Source organism: Bufo gargarizans, unplaced genomic scaffold, assembly GCF_014858855.1.
Source record: "Bufo gargarizans isolate SCDJY-AF-19 unplaced genomic scaffold, ASM1485885v1 fragScaff_scaffold_585_pilon:::fragment_2:::debris, whole genome shotgun sequence".
In the NCBI taxonomy this organism is placed as follows: domain Eukaryota; kingdom Metazoa; phylum Chordata; class Amphibia; order Anura; family Bufonidae; genus Bufo; species Bufo gargarizans.
Genome location: NW_025334144.1, coordinates 45,519 through 64,969, shown reverse-complemented (window position 1 = coordinate 64,969; position 19,451 = coordinate 45,519). Strand labels below are relative to the sequence as shown.

The 19,451-nt window shown below is 43.1% G+C and overlaps 1 protein-coding gene across 1 annotated transcript in view; it reads left to right on the top strand.

The window, feature by feature from the left end:
- Positions 1 to 10,992, top strand: part of LOC122922646 (TATA-box binding protein) — a 44,907-nt gene extending 33,915 nt beyond the window's left edge. Inside the window, exon 8 of the mRNA XM_044273327.1 lies at positions 10,352 to 10,992. Coding sequence (XP_044129262.1) covers positions 10,352 to 10,431 — 80 coding nt within the window. The 3' untranslated portion in view covers positions 10,432 to 10,992. The remainder of the gene's footprint in view (positions 1 to 10,351) is intronic.
- The last annotated feature ends 8,459 nt before the right edge of the window (positions 10,993 to 19,451 follow it).

Below are 19,451 nucleotides of genomic sequence, written 5' to 3'. Positions count from 1 at the left end.
AACACACACTTACCAGTCAGTGTTTCCTGTCCCTATGGGGCATTACACAGAAAGGCCTCCTTGGTGGAGGTGAAGATATTTTTAATTTTTTCCAAAAAGTCACCTTAAGGAACGGGGGTAGTTTTTGCTTCCTTCTCTCCTCTGCCTCCTGTGGTGGCAGTTAAAGCTAGCAGATTGAGGCCACATAGGCCCACGCAGTCAGGGACGAGAATAAGCCTATTTTTCACGCCGCAAACAAGGGTTCTTCCTTCCCTACATTGGGAAGCAGACTGGAGAGAGCGGAGACTCTGCACGCCACTCTGGGTGTCAGCAGCTGTCAGCACTTGGTTCCCGACATTGGGGGAAGCAGGAGCGCCTTGACGACGTCAGACGCCGCTTTTTCGAATATTATAGCTGGCAATTTAATTCATCCTGGTCTCCACTGATTCCTGCTCCTAGCCAGCTACAGAATGTCAGCTCCTGAAGCCCCTGGAAGCCACATAGAAAGCGCAGGCCCACCTTTGGTTGCTCCTGTTGGGAGTTCCCTTGGGGGGGATTTCTGCATTTATTTTCATTTTATTTTGCTGATACCTGGTTGCTCTTCTTTTTAGGATTAAAGTCAGGTTAAAGTATAACTGTCATTTTTTAATTTTTTGGGGAATATTGGATTGTGGTGATATCTCCTTGGTGGCCCTATTTCAACTTTTCACTGTGTATTCAATTACCCCTTAATTCCAGTTTTGTTCCCTGTACTGCCTACTTTTACCTGTGCTTAAAATAGTGTTGCTAGACATGATCAGTCTGTGTTGAAGGACTTGGGACAGAAGCAGGCTGCGTGCAAGGTCAGATTACTGACAGTCAGGGACTGTAAGTAAATGATTAAAGCCAGGTCCTCCCCAGCAGCTGATAACAGTGCCTGGGCTGTGTGCACTTCTCCCTGTCCCTGCGCTTGGCAGACGCTCCCTCACTCAGCAGAGCTGGAGAAGTAGAGTCGAACCAGCGCAAGGAGATCTGCCGTCTGCTCAGTGTATAAATGGAAGCAACATGTGGTAAGAGGACCCCTTTGTGCTGCAGGAGATTAACCCTTTAGGGGGGAGGGCTCTGGTTACTGACACTTTTGGGGGTCTACTGTTACTGGCTGGTGAGGGCAGTGGCGGCCATCTTAACTGAATAGTGAAATTGCAGTTTTATGCAGACTGGTTGCTAAGGGCTGAATCTTATTAAATAAGGGGTAAGTCAGTCTAATAGTAACTGATTCTGGAATATCATGTTATTAGTAACTACATATATGAAAATTGAAATTGGGCTCCAAGTGCGACAGTTATCCTTTAAACATAAGATTGCAAGATGTGCAACTTGTTCAAAGAAGCTTCCTGAAAATTATAAAAAAAAAAGCTTTGCAAGTCTTGCATTAGTGAACGTTTAAAGTAGTAGCAACCATCTATCCTTAATTAAGTCCTCCCTGGTCTCCCTTGTGCCAGTCCCCCATACACCTCTGGCCAAAAAGACCAAAATATCTGTTCCATCCTCCTCTTCTGCATAGGACATGGATGAGGGGGGCCTCCACCTCTAGACAAAATATTCATGTGGATATTCTGTCAGAGGGAGAAATAATTAAAGATGGGGGGTGGGGGGGGGCGATATTACTTTTCATCTGAAGATATGGAGGCATTATTAGGGGCTGTTAGAGCCACCATGGGTATCGAAGATATCCAGAAGCCCCGGTCAGTTCAGGACCAAATGGACAGATCCTGAAAGAAAGTTGGGTGTCGGTGTCTCCAGGGAATTTAAAAATACATAGTTTTTTTTTTTTTTTTTTTTTTGACCAGTCTGAAACCAAAATCTTTAACGAGACCCCAAAAATTGTTATTCAGGCCGCAAAAGTGGTTAAAAAGACTTCCCTACCCTTCGAGGATTCCTCAGTTACAGGATCCCATTGAAAGAAAGGCAGATGCTCTTCTGAAGAAAAGCTGGGAGGCCTCTGTTTGGGGTGAAAACAAACATAGCGGCAGCCTCTGTGGCCAGGACTATGTATATTTGGCTCAATGAGTTAGAAGACCACATAAAAAAGAAAACTCCTAGAGAGGAAATTTTAAACTCCATTCCTCTTAAGTCAGCAACGGCATTTCTAACGGATGCTTCTGCCGAATCGGTCAGATTAACTGCAAAAGATGGGGCCCTGTCAAATTCAGCCAGAAGAGCTCTAAGGATGAAATCCTGGGGAGGCGACAGGGCATCCAAGGCAAAATTGTGCACCATCACCTTCTCAGGAGAGTACGTATTTGGCCCAGTTCTAGATGCTATCCTGGAGAAGGCAGCTAAGAAAAAGGGTTTTCCTGAGGAGAATAAAAGGAAGTCTTTTCGTCCCTTTTAGTTCACAGCCTAAGCCTTACAGATGTAAGGACAAAACGGGACGTTGGAGTTACCAAAATGGAGGCAGGCGCAGAGGGTTTCTCCTCAGTCCCCATAACAAACAAAATGATAAACAATGACGCCTAAGTTAGAGGATGGTTGAGGAAATTTCCAACCCAGTGGGAATTGGTCACCCAAAATCCCTGTGCCTTGGATATCATCAGAGATGGTTACAAGATACAATTTTCCTCCAAAACCTCCCAAAATGTACCAAATAACTCACAATCAAAAGGTGCTATCAGAAATTTGGCAAGAAGTTGTGGAGCTAAAATAATTAGGATTAGTGATAGAAGTACCCAAATTAGAAATGGGAAAGGGCTTTTACTCACGATTATTCCTAGTCCAAAAACCAAACTGTTCTTCCCGTACTAATATAAATCTAAAAGGGCTAAACAAAGTCAATAACTTACAGAAGATTCAAGATGGAGTCAATATCATCCATCATTCCACTAATCAAGGAAGGAGCATATAGGACATCATCAACCTAAAAGATGCCTACTACCGTGTCCCTATCCACGCAAATTCACAAAAATATCTGAGATTTGCACTAAGACAGGAAGGGCATAATCAATCATTTTCAATTTGTCGCTCTCTCATTCGGGATTTCGTCAGCCCCAAGGGTTTTTGCAAAACCGGTAGTAGAGATAATAGCCCCGCTCAGACGGTAAGGGCTGCAAATTTTTCCCTATTTAGACTACTTCCTTATAGTCGGGCATTTAAAACCAGAAACATCCAGACAAACCGAATTTGTGTTACAGAAACTTTTAGAGCTAGGCTGGATAACAAACCTATATAAAAAAAAATCCTGCCTAGTACCATTATCAAAAATAAAGTTCTTAGGGGTAATGTTAGACTCAAAATCCGAGTCTGCATCCCTCCCACAGGAAAAGATGGAATCTTTCAGGGAGAGAATAAAACTTCCAAGCTCAAAAAGAGTGCTCTATCAGAAAAGCTATGGGCATCATGGCACTGATGAAATCTTGCATTCCAGCAGTAGCATGGTGTCAGGCCCACACCAGAGTAACGCAATCCTGGATCCTGAAAAAATGGAACAAAAAACATCTCTAGACAAAAGGATAGGAATCCCTTACCATGTAGAGTTAGATCTGAACTGGTGGAACGAAAGGGCTAATCTACTAAAAGGTATAACCTGGTAGACAGCGCCACAGATACAGATCATGACTGATGCAAGCGGCTATGGGTGGGGTACAAAAGTAGCCTCCACAAACTGGCAGGGAAGGTGGTCAGAAGTAGGGAAAAAGATCATCAAACTACAGAGTTACAAGCTGTCTGGGAGACCATAAAGGTATCTCAAGTTATGTTACGAGAAAGATTTAAAGATATTCTAAGACAATACCACGACTGTCGCATATCTAAAACATCGAGACACAAGGTCACCAAGTTTAATACTACTACCAGAAAAAAAAAAATCTTGGGCAGGAAAGAATGTTCTCTCAATTACTGCAGTCCATCTCAAGGGTTTGGAATATGAAGAAGCAGATTATCTGAGCAGAAGAACAACACTAGACACAGGGGAATAGTCTTTAAATCAAGAAATCTTCCAACAGATTTGCAAAAAATGGGGCTCACCACAGATAGACCTGTTTTGCATATCAGGCAAATGCATAAATAGGATGCTTTTGCTCTCTAAATCCCAGGGAAAACACGTGAGCATTAGACGCCTTTTCGCTAAAATGGTAATGGCACCTGGCATATGCTTTCCCACCATGGACCCTAATTCCTCAGGTCCTGCAAAAAAATTCTAAGGGATGTTCATTAGAATCAGTTTCTTCAAGCTGTCAGCCTGGATTATGAGAGCGAGCTCTTGAGAGGCAAATGCCTCTTGGACAGGGTTATAAGTACATTAAAAGCTAGTAGGAAAAAGGTTACCTCAGCTATCTACCTTTTTAAAATCTGGAGACTGTATTGTAGTTGGTTAGGGGATACTTCCCCCAGATATGTCATCCCCCATGTATCCAGAATATCTTGGATTTCCTTCAGAGGGGATTAGATCTGGGCCTTAGACCAAGCACTCTTAAGTCCAGATCTCCGTCCTGGGTGCATTCTACTATTTTTAATCTGGCCAATCATAGATGGATAAAGAGATTTATAAGAGCCGCTTCCAAACTGAGACCATTCTTATCTCCTAGGACCCCTCAGTGGGACCTAAACTTGGTTCTGAGGGGTATGACAAAGTCTCCTTTTGCCCCTACATCGGATAAAGAACACAATATCCTGTTACTCACAAATTGGCCTTACGGGGCCTTCTAACGTGAGAGCCCATTCCACCAGGGCAATGGCCGCTACTTGTTCAAGTATAAATACGTTCATTAACCATTTATCGTTTAAATGTCTCTGCTTCTGACCTTTTGGCAAGAGAGTTCTGCAAGCAGTAGCCCACCCAACCGTTTTATCTGGTAGTTCTCATGTGTAGCCATCATGGTGGATAAAATGGAAAACCGGAGTTAAACTTACCGGTAATTCTGCTTGTTTATTCCCTACCTAAATTTTTTTTAAATTGAGTATGAGGTAATACCTAAGTGGGTGTGAGAATAAGTATTTAAAAGTATTACCTCCTACTCAATTTTAAAATAATTTAGGGAGGGAATATGCAAACAGTCATGGTGGATTCAAGGAAACAGAATTACCGGTAAGTCTAACTCCGGTTTAATACGCGGAAATGTAAAAAATTAGAATGGGGTATACTGGAATCAGGAACGACCCCTCGTAATTGGGACAGATGCCAGTCTTCAGGGTTGGGCGGGCTGTGGTTCACCATGAAACCTACCAGGGCAAATGGTCACACCACATAAGACAACAATCCTTAAGCAATTTGGGAAGCTCTGAAGGGGACATCAGATTTTTAACAAAAGACCGTCATGTTCTAATTTCTTTGGACAAGTCAACAGTGTCCTTTTATTGAGCATCAGGGAGAAATGAGACACCATCTGCTTCAAGGTTCAACAAATAAAATACAGGTGTTTTTTCAGCCCATAAGACGCATCTTATGGGGTGAGTACTAATGAGCGCTTCCATTATGGAAGCGCTCATTAGAACCGGAGGACTGGGAAGTGGTGAAGGCTTTAGTCACCGCTTCCTGGTTGTCGGCTGCTTATATACAGTGCTGCCCGTAATTAATCATACCCCGGGCAAATTTTGACTTGGTTACTTTTATTTAACCAGCAAGTAATTTTTTGACGGGAAATGACATGGGTGTCTCCCAAAAGATAAGACTATGTAAAAGAGGCATTATTGAGAAATAAGTGTCCAGTCCAAAATTATACATACCCTTCACAAACTGTTAGTCTGCAGGAAAATCAAAAGTTCTATACCAGGCATCCTCAAACTGCGGCCCTCCAGCTGTTGCAAAACTACAACTTCCAGCATGCCTACAGGTATCGGCCTACAGCAGGGCATTTTGGGAGTTAGTTTTACAACAGCTGGAGGGCTGCAGTTTGAGGATGCCTGTTCTATACCATTCCAAATGGTCTAAGCTGTTGTAAAGCATCCTATTTTACCCTGATTAATTGGGAACAGCTGTTTTAATCAACTCAACAGGTGGAAAACAGCAGCTCTCTGCAGTTGGTTTGTGGACCGTCATGGCTAAGACAAAGGAGCTCAGTGAGGACCTGCGGCTGCGCATTGTGGCTGCTCACAAGTCGGGAAAGGGCTACAAGGCCATTTCTAAATGTTTTCAAGTTCCAGTGGCTACAGTGCAAAGTATTATTAAAAAATACAAGATTTTACGCACTGTGTAAAATCTCAGAGGACGTGGTCGGAAGCCAAAAGTGACACCTGTGCTGGCCAGGAGGATAGTTAGAGAGGTGACAAAGAATCCAAGGATCACCACCAAGGCCCTCCTGGTGAATCTGGGCTCTGCTGGTAGCAATGTCTCAAGGCAGACAATCCAACGAACACTTCACACTGCTGGGTTCCACGGATGCAGACCAAGGAAGATGCCACTTCTCCAGATAAGGCACACAAAAGCTCGCTTGGCCTTTGAAAAAGCTCATCTGGACAAAGAAGTCTACTTCTAGTCTTCTGTGTTATGGTCAGATGAAACAAAAATTTAATTGTTTGGTCACAATGATGTTTCCTTCATTTGGTGTAAAAAAAGGAGAAGCCTTCAACCCAAAGAACACCATCCCCACTGTCAAGCAGGTGGCGGGAACCTAATGCTTTGGGGGTGTTTTTCAGCCAATGGACCAGGGAACCTAATTGCAGTAAACGGCACAATGAAAAAAGAACAATACATAAAGATTCTCAACTGCAACATCAGGCAGTCTGCAGAGAAACTTGCCCTTGGGCACCAGTGGATATTTCAGCATGACAATGACCCTAAACACACAGCAAAAGACTTGGATCAAATTGAGAATCTGTGGAGGGAGCTAATGATCAGGGTGATGGCAAGAAGACCCTCCAACCTGAAAGATTTGGAGCTCATTGCTAAAGATGAATGGGCAAAAATACCTGTGGAGACATGCAAAAAGCTGGTCTGCAATTATAGGAAGCTTTTGATTGCTGTAATAGCCAATAAAGGCTTTTCTATTGTTTTATTAAGAAGGGAATGAATAATTTTGGACTGGACACTTTTTGCTTAAATGTAAATAAAAGCTGAGAAACGTTTTTTTCCCCACAATAATGCCTCTTGTACATCGTCTTATTATCTTTTGGGAGACACCTATGTCATTTCCCGTCAAAAAATTACTTGCTGGTTGAATTAAAGTAACCAAGTCAAAATTTGCCAGGGGTATGAATAATTATGGGCAGCACTGTACATTGCTGGGGGCTGATTTTTTTTTTTTTTTTTTTTTTTTAGATCTAGATAGAGATATATCTAGGGGATGTTACTTTTTTTTTGTTTGGTCACACTATGACTATAACATGCAATCATTGGATTGCAATTTGTATAAAGTTATTGAATTTTATCTATTACAATATACAAAGATCACAATATTCCAATGCGGTCCTGCAGGCCTGTATTGGAATATACCAGTAATCGGCATCGGAGCCACAAGTAGGCTCTGGCCTATTACTGCAGCGTGACAGCTTCCCCATTCTCAGTAAGGGGTGGCTGTTACAAGCCAGAAAGCGTGTGGATCTGGCATTTTATCGCTTTTAGGTGCCGTGGTCAATTGTGGCATTTGAAGAGTTAAATGCAGGGCTGTGGAGTCCGGTAGATAAATGCTCTGACGACTCAGTTTTTGGTACTTCCGACTCCTCTGTATGTAATATGCAATTTTTTTTTATATACATTCCTTAAAGGAAAGAAAGGCAACATGCATGTCATTACCACAGAACTACTGGCTAGGAAGCCAACAGTCCTACTGTATTGAACAGTTTAAGCAAAAGACAAACGCAATGAAATTTAATCAAGTGGCTGGATAGGAAGATCAGGAACTTTACCGGTTCAAAAATGCTAACCACATTATTTGGTTGTTTTAGCACAAAAACAAGCTTATCTATATGAACCAAAAACGAAATCTATAAAACCTAGAAATGGTTTATATTAGGCTACTTTCACACCTGCGTTAGGTGCGGATCCGTCTGGTATCTGCACAGACGGATTAGCACCTATAAATGCAAACAATGGTATCCGTTCAGTACAGATCTGTCTGCATAGCAGCTTTTTCAGATTAGACCGTATATTTTAACACAGAGGCGTTCCCATGGTGATGGGGACGCTTCAAGTTAGACTATACTAGGAACTGTGTACATAACTGCTACCTGGCAGCACCCGATCTCTTACAGGGGGGTGTGATCTGCACAATTAACTCCTCAGGTGCGGCACCTATGGGGTTAATTGTGCGGATCTCAGCCTGATCGGGTGCTGCCAGGCAGCAGGGGCCCCCCCAGTATTAAAAGCATTGGTGGCCAGTACGGCCCCCCTCCCTCCCCAGTATTAAAAGCATTGGTGGCAGTGGCCACAGGCTAACAACCCCCCGATCGGAGTCCCAGTTTAATCGCCGGGGCTCAGATCGGTTACCGTGGCAGCCAGGACGCTACTGCAGTCCTGGCTGCCATGGTTACTTAGCTTATACTTACCTGTGCTGTCTGTGGCCGGCCGGTGCTCCTCCTACTGGTAAGTGACAGGTCTGTGCAATGCGGGGCTAACTGACTTTACATTGAAAGTCAATGGGGGGGGCGGATCCGTTTACAATTGCACCAATATTGTGTCAATGTAAACAGATCCGTCCCCATTGAATTACATTGCAAGCAGCGTTTTGGTGTCCGCCTTCAGAGTGGAATGGAAGCGGAACAGAGCCAAACTCAATTCAGAATGCATTGGGGCTAAACTGATCTATTTGGGGCCGCTTGTGAGAACCTTGAAACGGATCTCACAGGCAGACCCTGAAACGCCAGTGTGAAAGTAGCCTTAATCTTGGGATGTAGTTATAGCAAATGCAATTTAAAATCAATTCAATGTAGAGTTCTAAGAAAGAGAATTGCCTCTGCCAGATCCTCTTTCATAGAGGCTCTTAAAATCTGATTTTTAGAGCTGAAAATAATAATCTTTCAACACTGACCTGGGTGGCGTTGCGCATGCGCAGATTGGGAAACCGGATACGGTTTTCCGGAACACTTAGTACTGGATCCGGCATTAATACATTTCAATGGAAATGAATGCCGGATCCGGCATTCCAGCAAGTGTTCAGGATGTTTGGCCGGAGAGTAAGCTGCAGCATGCTGCGGTATTTTCTCCGGCCAAAAAACGTAAGCGGGACTGAACAGATGCATCCTGAATGGAATGCTCTCCATTCAGAATGCATTAGGATAAAACTGATCTATTTTTTTTTCCGGTATTGAGCTACTGTGACGGAACTCGATATAGGAAAAGAAAAACGCTAGTGTAAAAGTACACTAACATGCTACCTATCCCCCAATCCTCTTTCAACAGAAAGCATACTTGCTCTCTGTTATGGGGGCATTTATTTTATTTATTTTTTATCCAGGAGTGAGAAGATGAGCGCTTTCCCATCTAATCACCCCTCTGCTCCAAATTAGACCATATTTTAACACCAAGATCCAGACATTTTCTGGGTCAGGGCATCAAACACTATACGACAAAATAAAATAATGTGAAATTCCTGTCGCCCCCTTCCCCCCAGAAAAAAATAAATAAATTGTTTTGTAAACTACATGTACACCAAAATGGTTCAAAAACTATTGCAAAATTCAAGGTCTCTTAGCTAAATTGAACAAAACATATGAATTATGATTGTTGGAAAAATTTTACTGATCCTCACTTCAGCAAATGGCATTTAGTATGTAGACAAAGTTAATACCAGGCACTTACTAATGTATTGTGATCTACAAAATAAAATTGACATTTTTAGGAGTGTTTTTCCACTTTTAATGTCACGGTTAGGGATGTAACGGGGTATTCTGGCGCTTATTGACCTATCCTGATGATAGGTCATCACGATTAGGTTGGTGTGGGACATGCATTGGCACCCCCTACTGATCAGTTGTTTGGGAAAATGCCTGAAACGATATATTGACCGGTGGCACGATGCACTGTGTCGTTTTTGGCGCTGGCATGCTTCTCGGCTCTTTCGCTTAAAATGGGATCCTAGCTGAAGTACCTCAGCACAGCCACTTCACAGGCTCTATCCATTGTAAAGTTTCTAATGTCAGCGGCTGCCCAAAACAGCTGATAGGTGAGCGTGCTGGGTGTCAGAACACCACTGGTCTGATGTTGATGACCTAGCCTGAGAATATGTCCTCAATAGCTATGCCCCCAAAAAAACATTTAGGACACTTTTCAGTATATTTTGGGGCCTGATCTAGTGATTTGAGCTCTCCTTTTAAGCTCCTGATTTGTAGCTGTGCATGGAGAACCAAATCTAAATGTTTTTCAGAGGTATTGTGTGGAGTAATGCTTTGTGTGTTAAACTCTTGGTCAGCCCTCTTAAAACATGTGAGATTCATTGCAGTCTTTTATTTTTTTTTCCCTTAGGTGCTAAAGTTAGAGGAGAGATCTATGAAGCTTTTGAAAACATATATCCTATTCTTAAAGGCTTTAGAAAAACGACATAACGGCTGCTTTTGCAATTTTAACTTTTTGTATATGTTTTGCAAAGTAGACTCCTTTCTACCTGGTTTGGCGTACCGTTATATGAAGAGATGGACTCTAGTTACATATGGTGTTCCACTGACTTCAGTATGTTCCTGTCACTCTTTCACATTTTATTTTATTGCCAAATGGTCAGGGTAATGCAGGTTTTATGTGACAGGTTTGTTTTAATGTTTTTATAAAAAAATAATAATCTGATCCCGCATTTTACTCAGTTCTCAATGTGTAATTTACAGACAATAAGTATTTTTATTTTGTTACTTTGCATCTCTAGGAAGGAGTTCAGCATTTGTAAATATGCTACCTGTGCCCTGTATTCTTCCCCTACGGGTCATTCTTAGTAGTTAGTCTGCTGTATTTCTTTGTTCAGCCTAACGTCCCCCTTTTTAAATACTCTTTAATTTTAAGCCATTGTATGTAAATTTCTCCAAAGCCATTTTTATGATTGATTACCTTTTTGTGCCAGAAACATTCCTGAATTTCAGTGTTTAGTTGGACAAAATAAAATTTTATTGTTCTCTGAATGTGTTTTTGCATCTGAGTTTTGTTTAGATTGATGCCCGAGTACGAAAGTCAAGCAAGGCTGTTTGAGCCCAAACAAAGGGACTTTAAAGAACAAGGACAAAGTATAATACAATAAGTGACTTAAAAAAAAAATCTTATCCAGAAAACATCCAAAACAAAAAAACTAGAATATTCACATATAGACTTAATGTGACATTAACCACTCCCCGACCGCCTAACGCAGGATTGCGTCCTGCGGACGGCCGGGTTATTCCTCCTTGACGCGCCGTCTCGCAAGATTTCCTGTGACCGCGCTCTCACAGGAGCGCGCGTTAACAGGATCCGAAGGTAAACTAGTTGATCTACAGCCTGCCAGCTGCGATCATTCGCTGGCAGGCTGTAGATGCGATTTATTATTATTTTTTATTTGTTTTAACCCTTGAAAGGTATATCAGACACTGTTTTGTTAACAGCGTCTGATATACCTGGTCCTCTGGTGGTCCCTTTTGCTTGGATCGACCACCAGAGGACACAGGCAGCTCTGTAATAAGTAGCACCACACTACACTACACTACACCCCGTCACTTATTAACCCCTGATCAACCCCCTGTAAGGCTCCATTCAGACGTCCGTATGTGTTTTGCGGATCCATGAATTTGCGGATCTGCAAAACACGGACACCAGCAATGTGCTTTCTGCATTTTGCGGATCCGCACATTGCCAGAACTATATCGAAAATGCCTTTTCTTGTCCGCAATTGTTGACAAGAATAGGACATGTTCTATAGGCTCTACAAAAAACGCAGTGTTCGCCCGATCAGGCCTGATCTTGTGCGCACACTTGCGTTCAGTCCGCCCCACCAGTGACAGAATATTTTTTTTTCTGATCACTACAAAAACACTGCTATAAAGATCACCTTTTCACTTTTGAAGGGGCATGGCGAGTTCATCGAAAAAATCTAATAAAATTTGGGCGGAAATATTTTTTTTAATTTTTTTATTTTTTCTTAGAGTCTCATATTCCACTAACTTGTGACAAAAAATAAAATCTCACGTGAACTCGCCATACCCCTCATGGAATCCAAATGCGTTAAATTTTTTAGACATTTATATTCCAGACTTCTTCTCACGCTTTAGGGCCCCTAAAATGCCAGGGCAGTAAAATATACCCCATAAGTGACCCCATTTTGGAAAGAAGACACCCGAAGGTATTCCTTGAGAGGCATGGTAAGTTCCTAGAATATTGTATTATTTTTTTTTTTTGCACAAGTTAGCGGAAAATCTTTTTGTAAGAGGGAAAAAAAAATATGATTTTCCGCTAACTTGTGCCAAAAAAAAAAAAATATATATTCTAGGCACTCTCCATGCCCCTCACGAAATACCTTGGGGTGTCTTCTTTCCAAAATGGGGTCACATGTGGGCTATTTATACTGCCCTGGCATTTTAGGGGCCCTAAAGCGTGGGAAGAAGTCTGGAATCCAAATGCCTAAAAATGCCCTCCTAAAAGGTACTCATTGGAATTTGGGCCCCTTTGCGCACCTAGGCTGCAAAAAAGTGTCACACGTGGTATCGCTGTACTCAGGAGAAGTAGGGCAATGTATTTTGGGGTGTATCTATGTAAATGAGAACTTAAAAAAAAAAAAAATTCAAAGTTGTCAATTTACAGAGATAGTTATCTCACCCAGCATGGGTATATGTAGAAATACACCCCAAAACCAATCGCCCTACTTCTTCTGAGTATGGCGATACCACATGTGTGACACTTTTTTGCAGCCTAGGTGCGCAAAGGGGCCCAAATTCTAAAGAGCAGCTTTAGGATTTCACAGGGCATTTTTTACGCATTTGGATTCCAAACTACTTCTCACGCTTTAGGTCCCCTAAAATGCCAGGGCAGTATAAATACCCCACAAGTGACCCCATTTTGGAAAGAAGACACCCCAAGGTATTCCGTGAGGGGTATGGTGAGTTCATGTAAAAAATAAATTTTGGTCACAAGTTAGTGGAATATGAGACTTTGTAAGAAAAATAAATTAAAAAAAATCTTTTTCCGCTAACTTGTGACAAAAAATAAAAACTTCCATGAACTCACTATGCCCATCAGCGAATACCTTTAGGGTGTCTACTTTCCGAAATGGGGTCATTTGTGGGGTGTTTCTACTGGCTGGGCATTGTAGAACCTCAGGAAACATGACAGGTGCTCAAAGTCAGTGTGTAAATTCACACTTTTGCACCATAGTTTGTAAACGCTATAACTTTTACCCAAACCAATAAATATACACTTATATTTTTATTTTTTATCAGACATGTAGAACAATAAATTTTGAGAAATTTATATAGAAATGTAGTTTTAATTAAAAAAATTTACAACAGAAATTTGGTCAATTTTGATATAAAAAAAAAGTAAAACTGTCAGCAGCAATGAAATACCACCAAATGAAAGATCTTAGTGAGAAGAAAAGGAGGTAAAATTCATTTGGGTGGTAAGTTGTATGACCGAGCAATAAACCGTGAAAGTAGTCTACTGCAGAATTGTAAAAAGTGGTCTGGTCATTAAGGGGGTTTAAGCTAGGGGAGCTGAGCTGGTTAATGCCATTGCTGATTTTGTTAGGGCAAAAAAAAAACTTCTATAATTGTCGGGCTCCCAATTGATGTTTTCTTTATGAGCACTCAGAGCTGACAGACATGATGCTAAATCGGATTCTCTCTAATTTATTCCATGCAACAGGCATGCTCAACCTGCGGCCCTCCAGTTATGGTAAAACTACAACTCCCACAATGCTGTAGGCTGTTCAGGCATCCTTGGAGTTGTAGTTTTGAAACAGCTGGAAGGCCCCAGGTTGAGCATGCTTGCCATACAAGTGTATACATCTTTAGAACACTAGAAATAATCACAGACCAATCTGGCACACCACCAAAGGGGTGGAAAGCAAAACTAGTGATTTGATTCATTCATAAAAGGCAATACTTCTGCACCATACTAACAGAATTATAATAATTAAAAGGAACCTGTCACTGGGATTTTGGCCATAGAACTGGGGACATGGGCTGCTAGATGGCCACTAGCACATCTGCAATACCAAGTCCCCATAGCTCTCTGTGCTTTTATTGTTAGTTTTGATCGATATGCAAATGAACCTCATATGTGTCCTGTATCCAGAGATGAGTCCAGCGGAAAGGAGCCCAGCACCGCCCCGCGTCCTCCAAATCTCCTCCTTGCTGGCTGACGTCAAAGAGCTGGAGCGCCGAAATCTCGCAATGCGTGAGCTAGCACATGCGCATTTCGGCGCTCCAGCTCTTTGACGTCAGCCAGCAAGGAGGAGATTTGGAGGACGCGGGGCGGTGCTGGGCTCCTTTCCGCTGGACTCATCTCTGGATACAGGACACATATGAGGTTCATTTGCATATCAATCAAAACTGTTTTTAACACTATAAAAGCATGGGTACTGCAGATGTGCTAGCGGCCATCTAGCAGCCCATGTCCCCAGCTCTATGGCCAAAGTCCCGGTGACAGGTTCCCTTTAAAAAGTCTCTTCAACCTCTTATCTCAAAATTAGTATTCTCCAGCAGTACAGCCTGAAACTCAGAAGGAACAAAACTCTCTTGTATGTCCAACTCTGATAAGGAAACAAGGGAGCTGCTATCTTGACCTTTCAGCTGGGAACTTCTGATCTATATACACCAGGCAGGCTCAACCTGCAGCCCTCCAGCTGTTGTAAAACTACAACTCCCACAATGCCCTGCTGTAGGCTGTTTGGGCATGCTGGGAGTTGTAGTTTTGCAACAGCTGGAGGGCCGCAGGTTGAGCATGCCTGATATACACAAACTCCCCACATCCTTCCAGCTGGCTGATTAATTTTTCCACATATGCACAAGATGGAGAACATGTTTATACAAAAATGGATTCTCATAATTCCACCATTTTGAGATATCTTGGAACTGACATCTTAACCCAGATGTACTTCAGGTGGGATAAGTCTAACTGCCAACCGGAGGTCAGATTCCCTCTCAGGTATTGATGCAATTCCCAAGACCTCTCAATAATCTTGGTAGTTTCTCCTTTTGGTACAGAACCTGTTGGTGCACATAAGCTTAATCACAGCATAAACTACTATCATAATCAGCACTACTTGCAATATTGTTTGTCTTGCCATCAGGGAGCCTCCACCCACCCTGCTATGGGAAGAGGCACTGCAGCAGAGTTCTACTTTTGATCATCAGGCCCTGGTCTTTGTGAGACAAACTGCCAACAAGACATATGAATAAGTTCTTTAAAAGTCAAAGGGATTACCAGATAAGGCATAGTTTTGAATTCACGGGACTGAATACTTATCCAACAGTCTTTAATTTTACTGTCTGTCTCATTGAGTCCTCTAAACACCTGGTGGTGGTGGATAAGTGCATAGTCCCAATTATCCTTCAGTTGTTGGTACAGTGCTGTTGTTCCCAGGATTAGGGTGGCCATCAACAGGAGGATCCTCATCCTTGGGTGTCAGAACTTTCTTGCAGTGAGAAGCTTGTATCCAGTTAGGCTTTCCATCAACCTTTACTGCTGTATGAGTAGTTAATAGGACTTTGAAAGGACCGTCAAATCTGGGATCCAGGCCTTTCCTACCCAGTCTCCTGGTTGCAGGCTGTTCCTTCTGGATCTGGAAGAGAAGCAAACACTTCTTTATGGGTGTACTCAAGTCTTTGTGAGGGCCCGCATGTAGCTTGTTAGACTTTCGTAGTTCATTTGCAACTGTTGTGGAAAATACAATCCTAATCTAGGGGCGCTTCCAAACAGAATATCAAATGGGAATAATCCTGTCTTTCTGTTTGGAGTGGTCCTGACTGAGTGTAAGGCCAAAGGTAAACACTCTGGCCAAGGTCGCTGAGTTTCCTGCATGGCTTTCTGAATTTTTAATTTGAGTGTGCCATTTAGGCGCTCGACTCGGCCACTGCTTTGGGGATGGTATGCTGTATGGAAAAACTTTGGTGACCCCTAAAGCCTGCATCACTTCCCTAATTACTTCTCATGTGAAGTGGGAACCTCTGTCTGCTAACCAGCTTCTTTGCTGTCTTCTTTCCATTTGCCTTTGCTACTGGGAAGTCTTCCGGCCACACTGAAGAGATCAACACACACAGAAGGACAAATTCATAACAGAACTGGAATTCCTCGTTATATTTTGAGGTACCCAGGGCTGGGGCCAAGGTTACGCACAGCTTCAATGTATTCAAATTATTCACTGCCTCTTCTGTCAGGTGAAATGGGTCAGATGACAGACAATCATACAGAGGCTTCATTAACATGGAAGCATGTCTATTCCAGTGGTGACTGTATGACACCAACCCCCAAAACACCCTTAGGCTTTGTGCTCCTTTGGGCACTTACATCCTTTCAACAGCCTTTCTTTGTGGGGTTAGGTGGCAAGCTCCATGGGAGAGGCAGTGTCCTAGAAATACAACCTTGTTTTAACAAAACGGCAGCTTCTGTTTTGAGGCTTTAACTAGCAATGGCCTTGCGGTTTGCCCAGACGGTCGTTTCGCAGCAAACTTTGGGCGTTCATGATTCGCCGAACATGCGAATATATGGCGATGTCCACTAGCACCATATTCTTTTCAATTGCGCCGAACTTTGATCCATGACACATCCATCAGGTGGGACAGGACAGACAATTGAGACGTTTCAGCACATGGACACACCCCCACCCTATCACAACCCGATCTGTCAGCCATTTTACATTCTGTGTTTTGCCAGTGTAAGGAGAGGTTGCTTTGTGGAGCAGGGACAGACTGTTAGGAATAGGGCCACAATGGTCATTTTAAGGATTGGTCTAGGTGTGCTATAAATAGGTGTGATATACTGAGTGGTAGTGCATTTGTATTGTGCAGCAGTTGTGTGCGGTTCTGCTGTGATACCGCATCTATATAGAGGGACAAGCGCTTTTGGAATAACTAATTGCAACTGGTGTAATATACCTGAAAAACTGATTGAGGGGTGTGATATACCTATAATATACTTATTAACATAGAATAGTTTTGCCAGTGTAGGGAGAAGTTGCATTGTGGAGCAGGGACAGACTGTTGAGGACCCCAAATGCTAGCTAATAGGGCAATAAAAGTCCTTTTAAGGACTGGTATAGGTGTTTTATCGATAGGTGTTATATACTGAGGGGTGTGATACACTTATAATATACTTTCTAACATAGAAAGTATATTATAGTGCATTTGTATTGTGCAGCAGTTGTGTGCGGTTCTGCTGCGATACCGCAGCTATAGAGAGGGACAAACGCTATTGGAATAACTATTTGCAACTGGTATATACCTGTTGCTTCCACAAAATACAAATTGAGGTATGTGATACACCTGCTTCTACAAAATACTGATTAAGGGGATTGATATACCTGCTTCCACAAAATACTAATTAAGGGGTTTGAGATATCGGCTTCCAGAAAATACTGATTAAGGGGTTTGATATACCAGCTTCCACCAAATACTGATTGAGGCCTGCGATATACTTGCTACCCCAAACACTGCTCTTTTCCAGGGACTTTGGCACAGGGTAATTTTGAAAATGACAGACCGAGGAAGAGGCAGGCCATTCCGCAGGGGTGGTAGGGGTCGAGCAGGTGCATCAGGCCGGAACCTAAGTGGGAAGTTGGAGAAGGTGCGTGCGACTACGTCAAAGGACGCACGAGAGTTGGTTGAGTAGCTCACTCAGCCTTCTGCTTCTGCATCCTCCTCACTCTCTGCTCTCTGCACCCCCAAAAGACACCACCACCATAGCCCCTCCACTCGAGTCAGGAATTATTTTACCATCCATTCCCAAACTTTACCGATGCGCAGCCATTCTTGGCATGGAATGAGGAAGAGGAGGTAGCAACGACCGCCACCCAGCAGTCTGACGACTGTACCCAGATCAGCCCAAGAAGAGTGGTCCTCGCTGTTGCTACCTTCTTCGAGATCTCTAATGTCAGTGGTGGTGAAGGTGACGACGATGACGTGTCGATGGACGTCATGTGGGTGCCCACAAGAAAGGAAATGGAAGGGATTTTAGAGAGAGAGACTGAGCAGCAGATAGGGAGAAGAAGCAGGCAGAACTTGCAGTGCATCGGAGGAAAAAGCAAGACTGCAAATGTATCTGGAGCGAGCCATCCATCATGCACAGTCACATCTTGCGCTCCCAGGACTCCAGCACATGGCTCCGCTGTGTGGGCTTTTTTTTCTAACGTGTCAGCTGCTGACAATAGTGTTGCCATCTGTAGCCTGTGCTGTCAACGCATAAGTCGCGGTAAGCCCAACACTAACCTAGGGATGACCGCCTTAAAGCGAATCTGTCACTTATTTTGACCATATAAAACCATTTACATAGCAATGTGCAATAAAGTACCTTCTTACCTACATGTGTCTTCTTTCTTTTATTCAACTTTTCATTCTTATAAAAAAGCGATTTTTCTGATATGCAAATGAGGTTCCAAGGTGCCCAGAGGGGCGTTATTACTCTGCTCTAGTGTGCCTGCACCAGCACGATTCTCCTGTTCCAGAGGGCATGCCCAGAGTGGAGGAAGCACGATGGTGCAATGAATAAATTAAATGACGTAGTGGGGAGGGGGCGGCGCCGTTTGGCAAGTATGTGGGAGGACATTTATTTCTTAGGAGGCCGGCTGGGCACTGCAGGGGGGCGTTACTGGGCACTAGAGCAGAGTAATAACGCCCCTCTGGGCACCTTGGAACCTCATTTGCATATCAGAAAAATCGCTTTTTTTATTAGAATGAAAAGTTAAATAAAAGAAAAAAGACACATGTAGGTAAGAAGGTACTTTATTGCACATTGCTATGTAAACGGTTTTATATGGTCAAAATAGGTGACAGATTCCCTTTAAGAAGGCATCTGGCCTCCCATCACCGAGCCCAGTGGGAGCAATGCCGTCAGAACCCACAAAGCCACACTCTAGGTGCTCCAAGTCCTTCCTCTTCTCCTTCTCTACTCTCCTCCCATTTGTCCTCCACTCCACCTTCAACCGTGCTGTCGTCGCGTTCATCTGGCAGAAGGCAGGCTTTCGTGGCTCAAATGTTCGAGCATAAAAAAGTTGATGACGCCGGATGAACCCTCTTGCCTAACGGCTGACCGCTGGCTTGTCGGATATGCTAGCCTGCCAACTACTGCCATATAAACTAGTAGACTCGGAGGCCTTTAGAAAATGGAAAGTCTCCGGAAGGAAATATTTCTCCCAGAAGGGCATCCCAGAGCTACATTCAGCAGTAAGTGAATATATCCCTTGCACACAGTGTTGGTGCCAAGATACATCTGACCACAGACACATGGTCTAGCAAACACGGGCAGGGAAGGTACATAACCTTTACTGCCTACTGGGTGAAACTTCTGACCACCACCAAGCATGTAACCTGTGGCATCCGTGTGGATTTGGTGTTACTTCCACGGATTGCATGCAGGCCTGCCTCTTCTCCTCAACCTACTCCATCCTCCGTCTCCTCCTTGG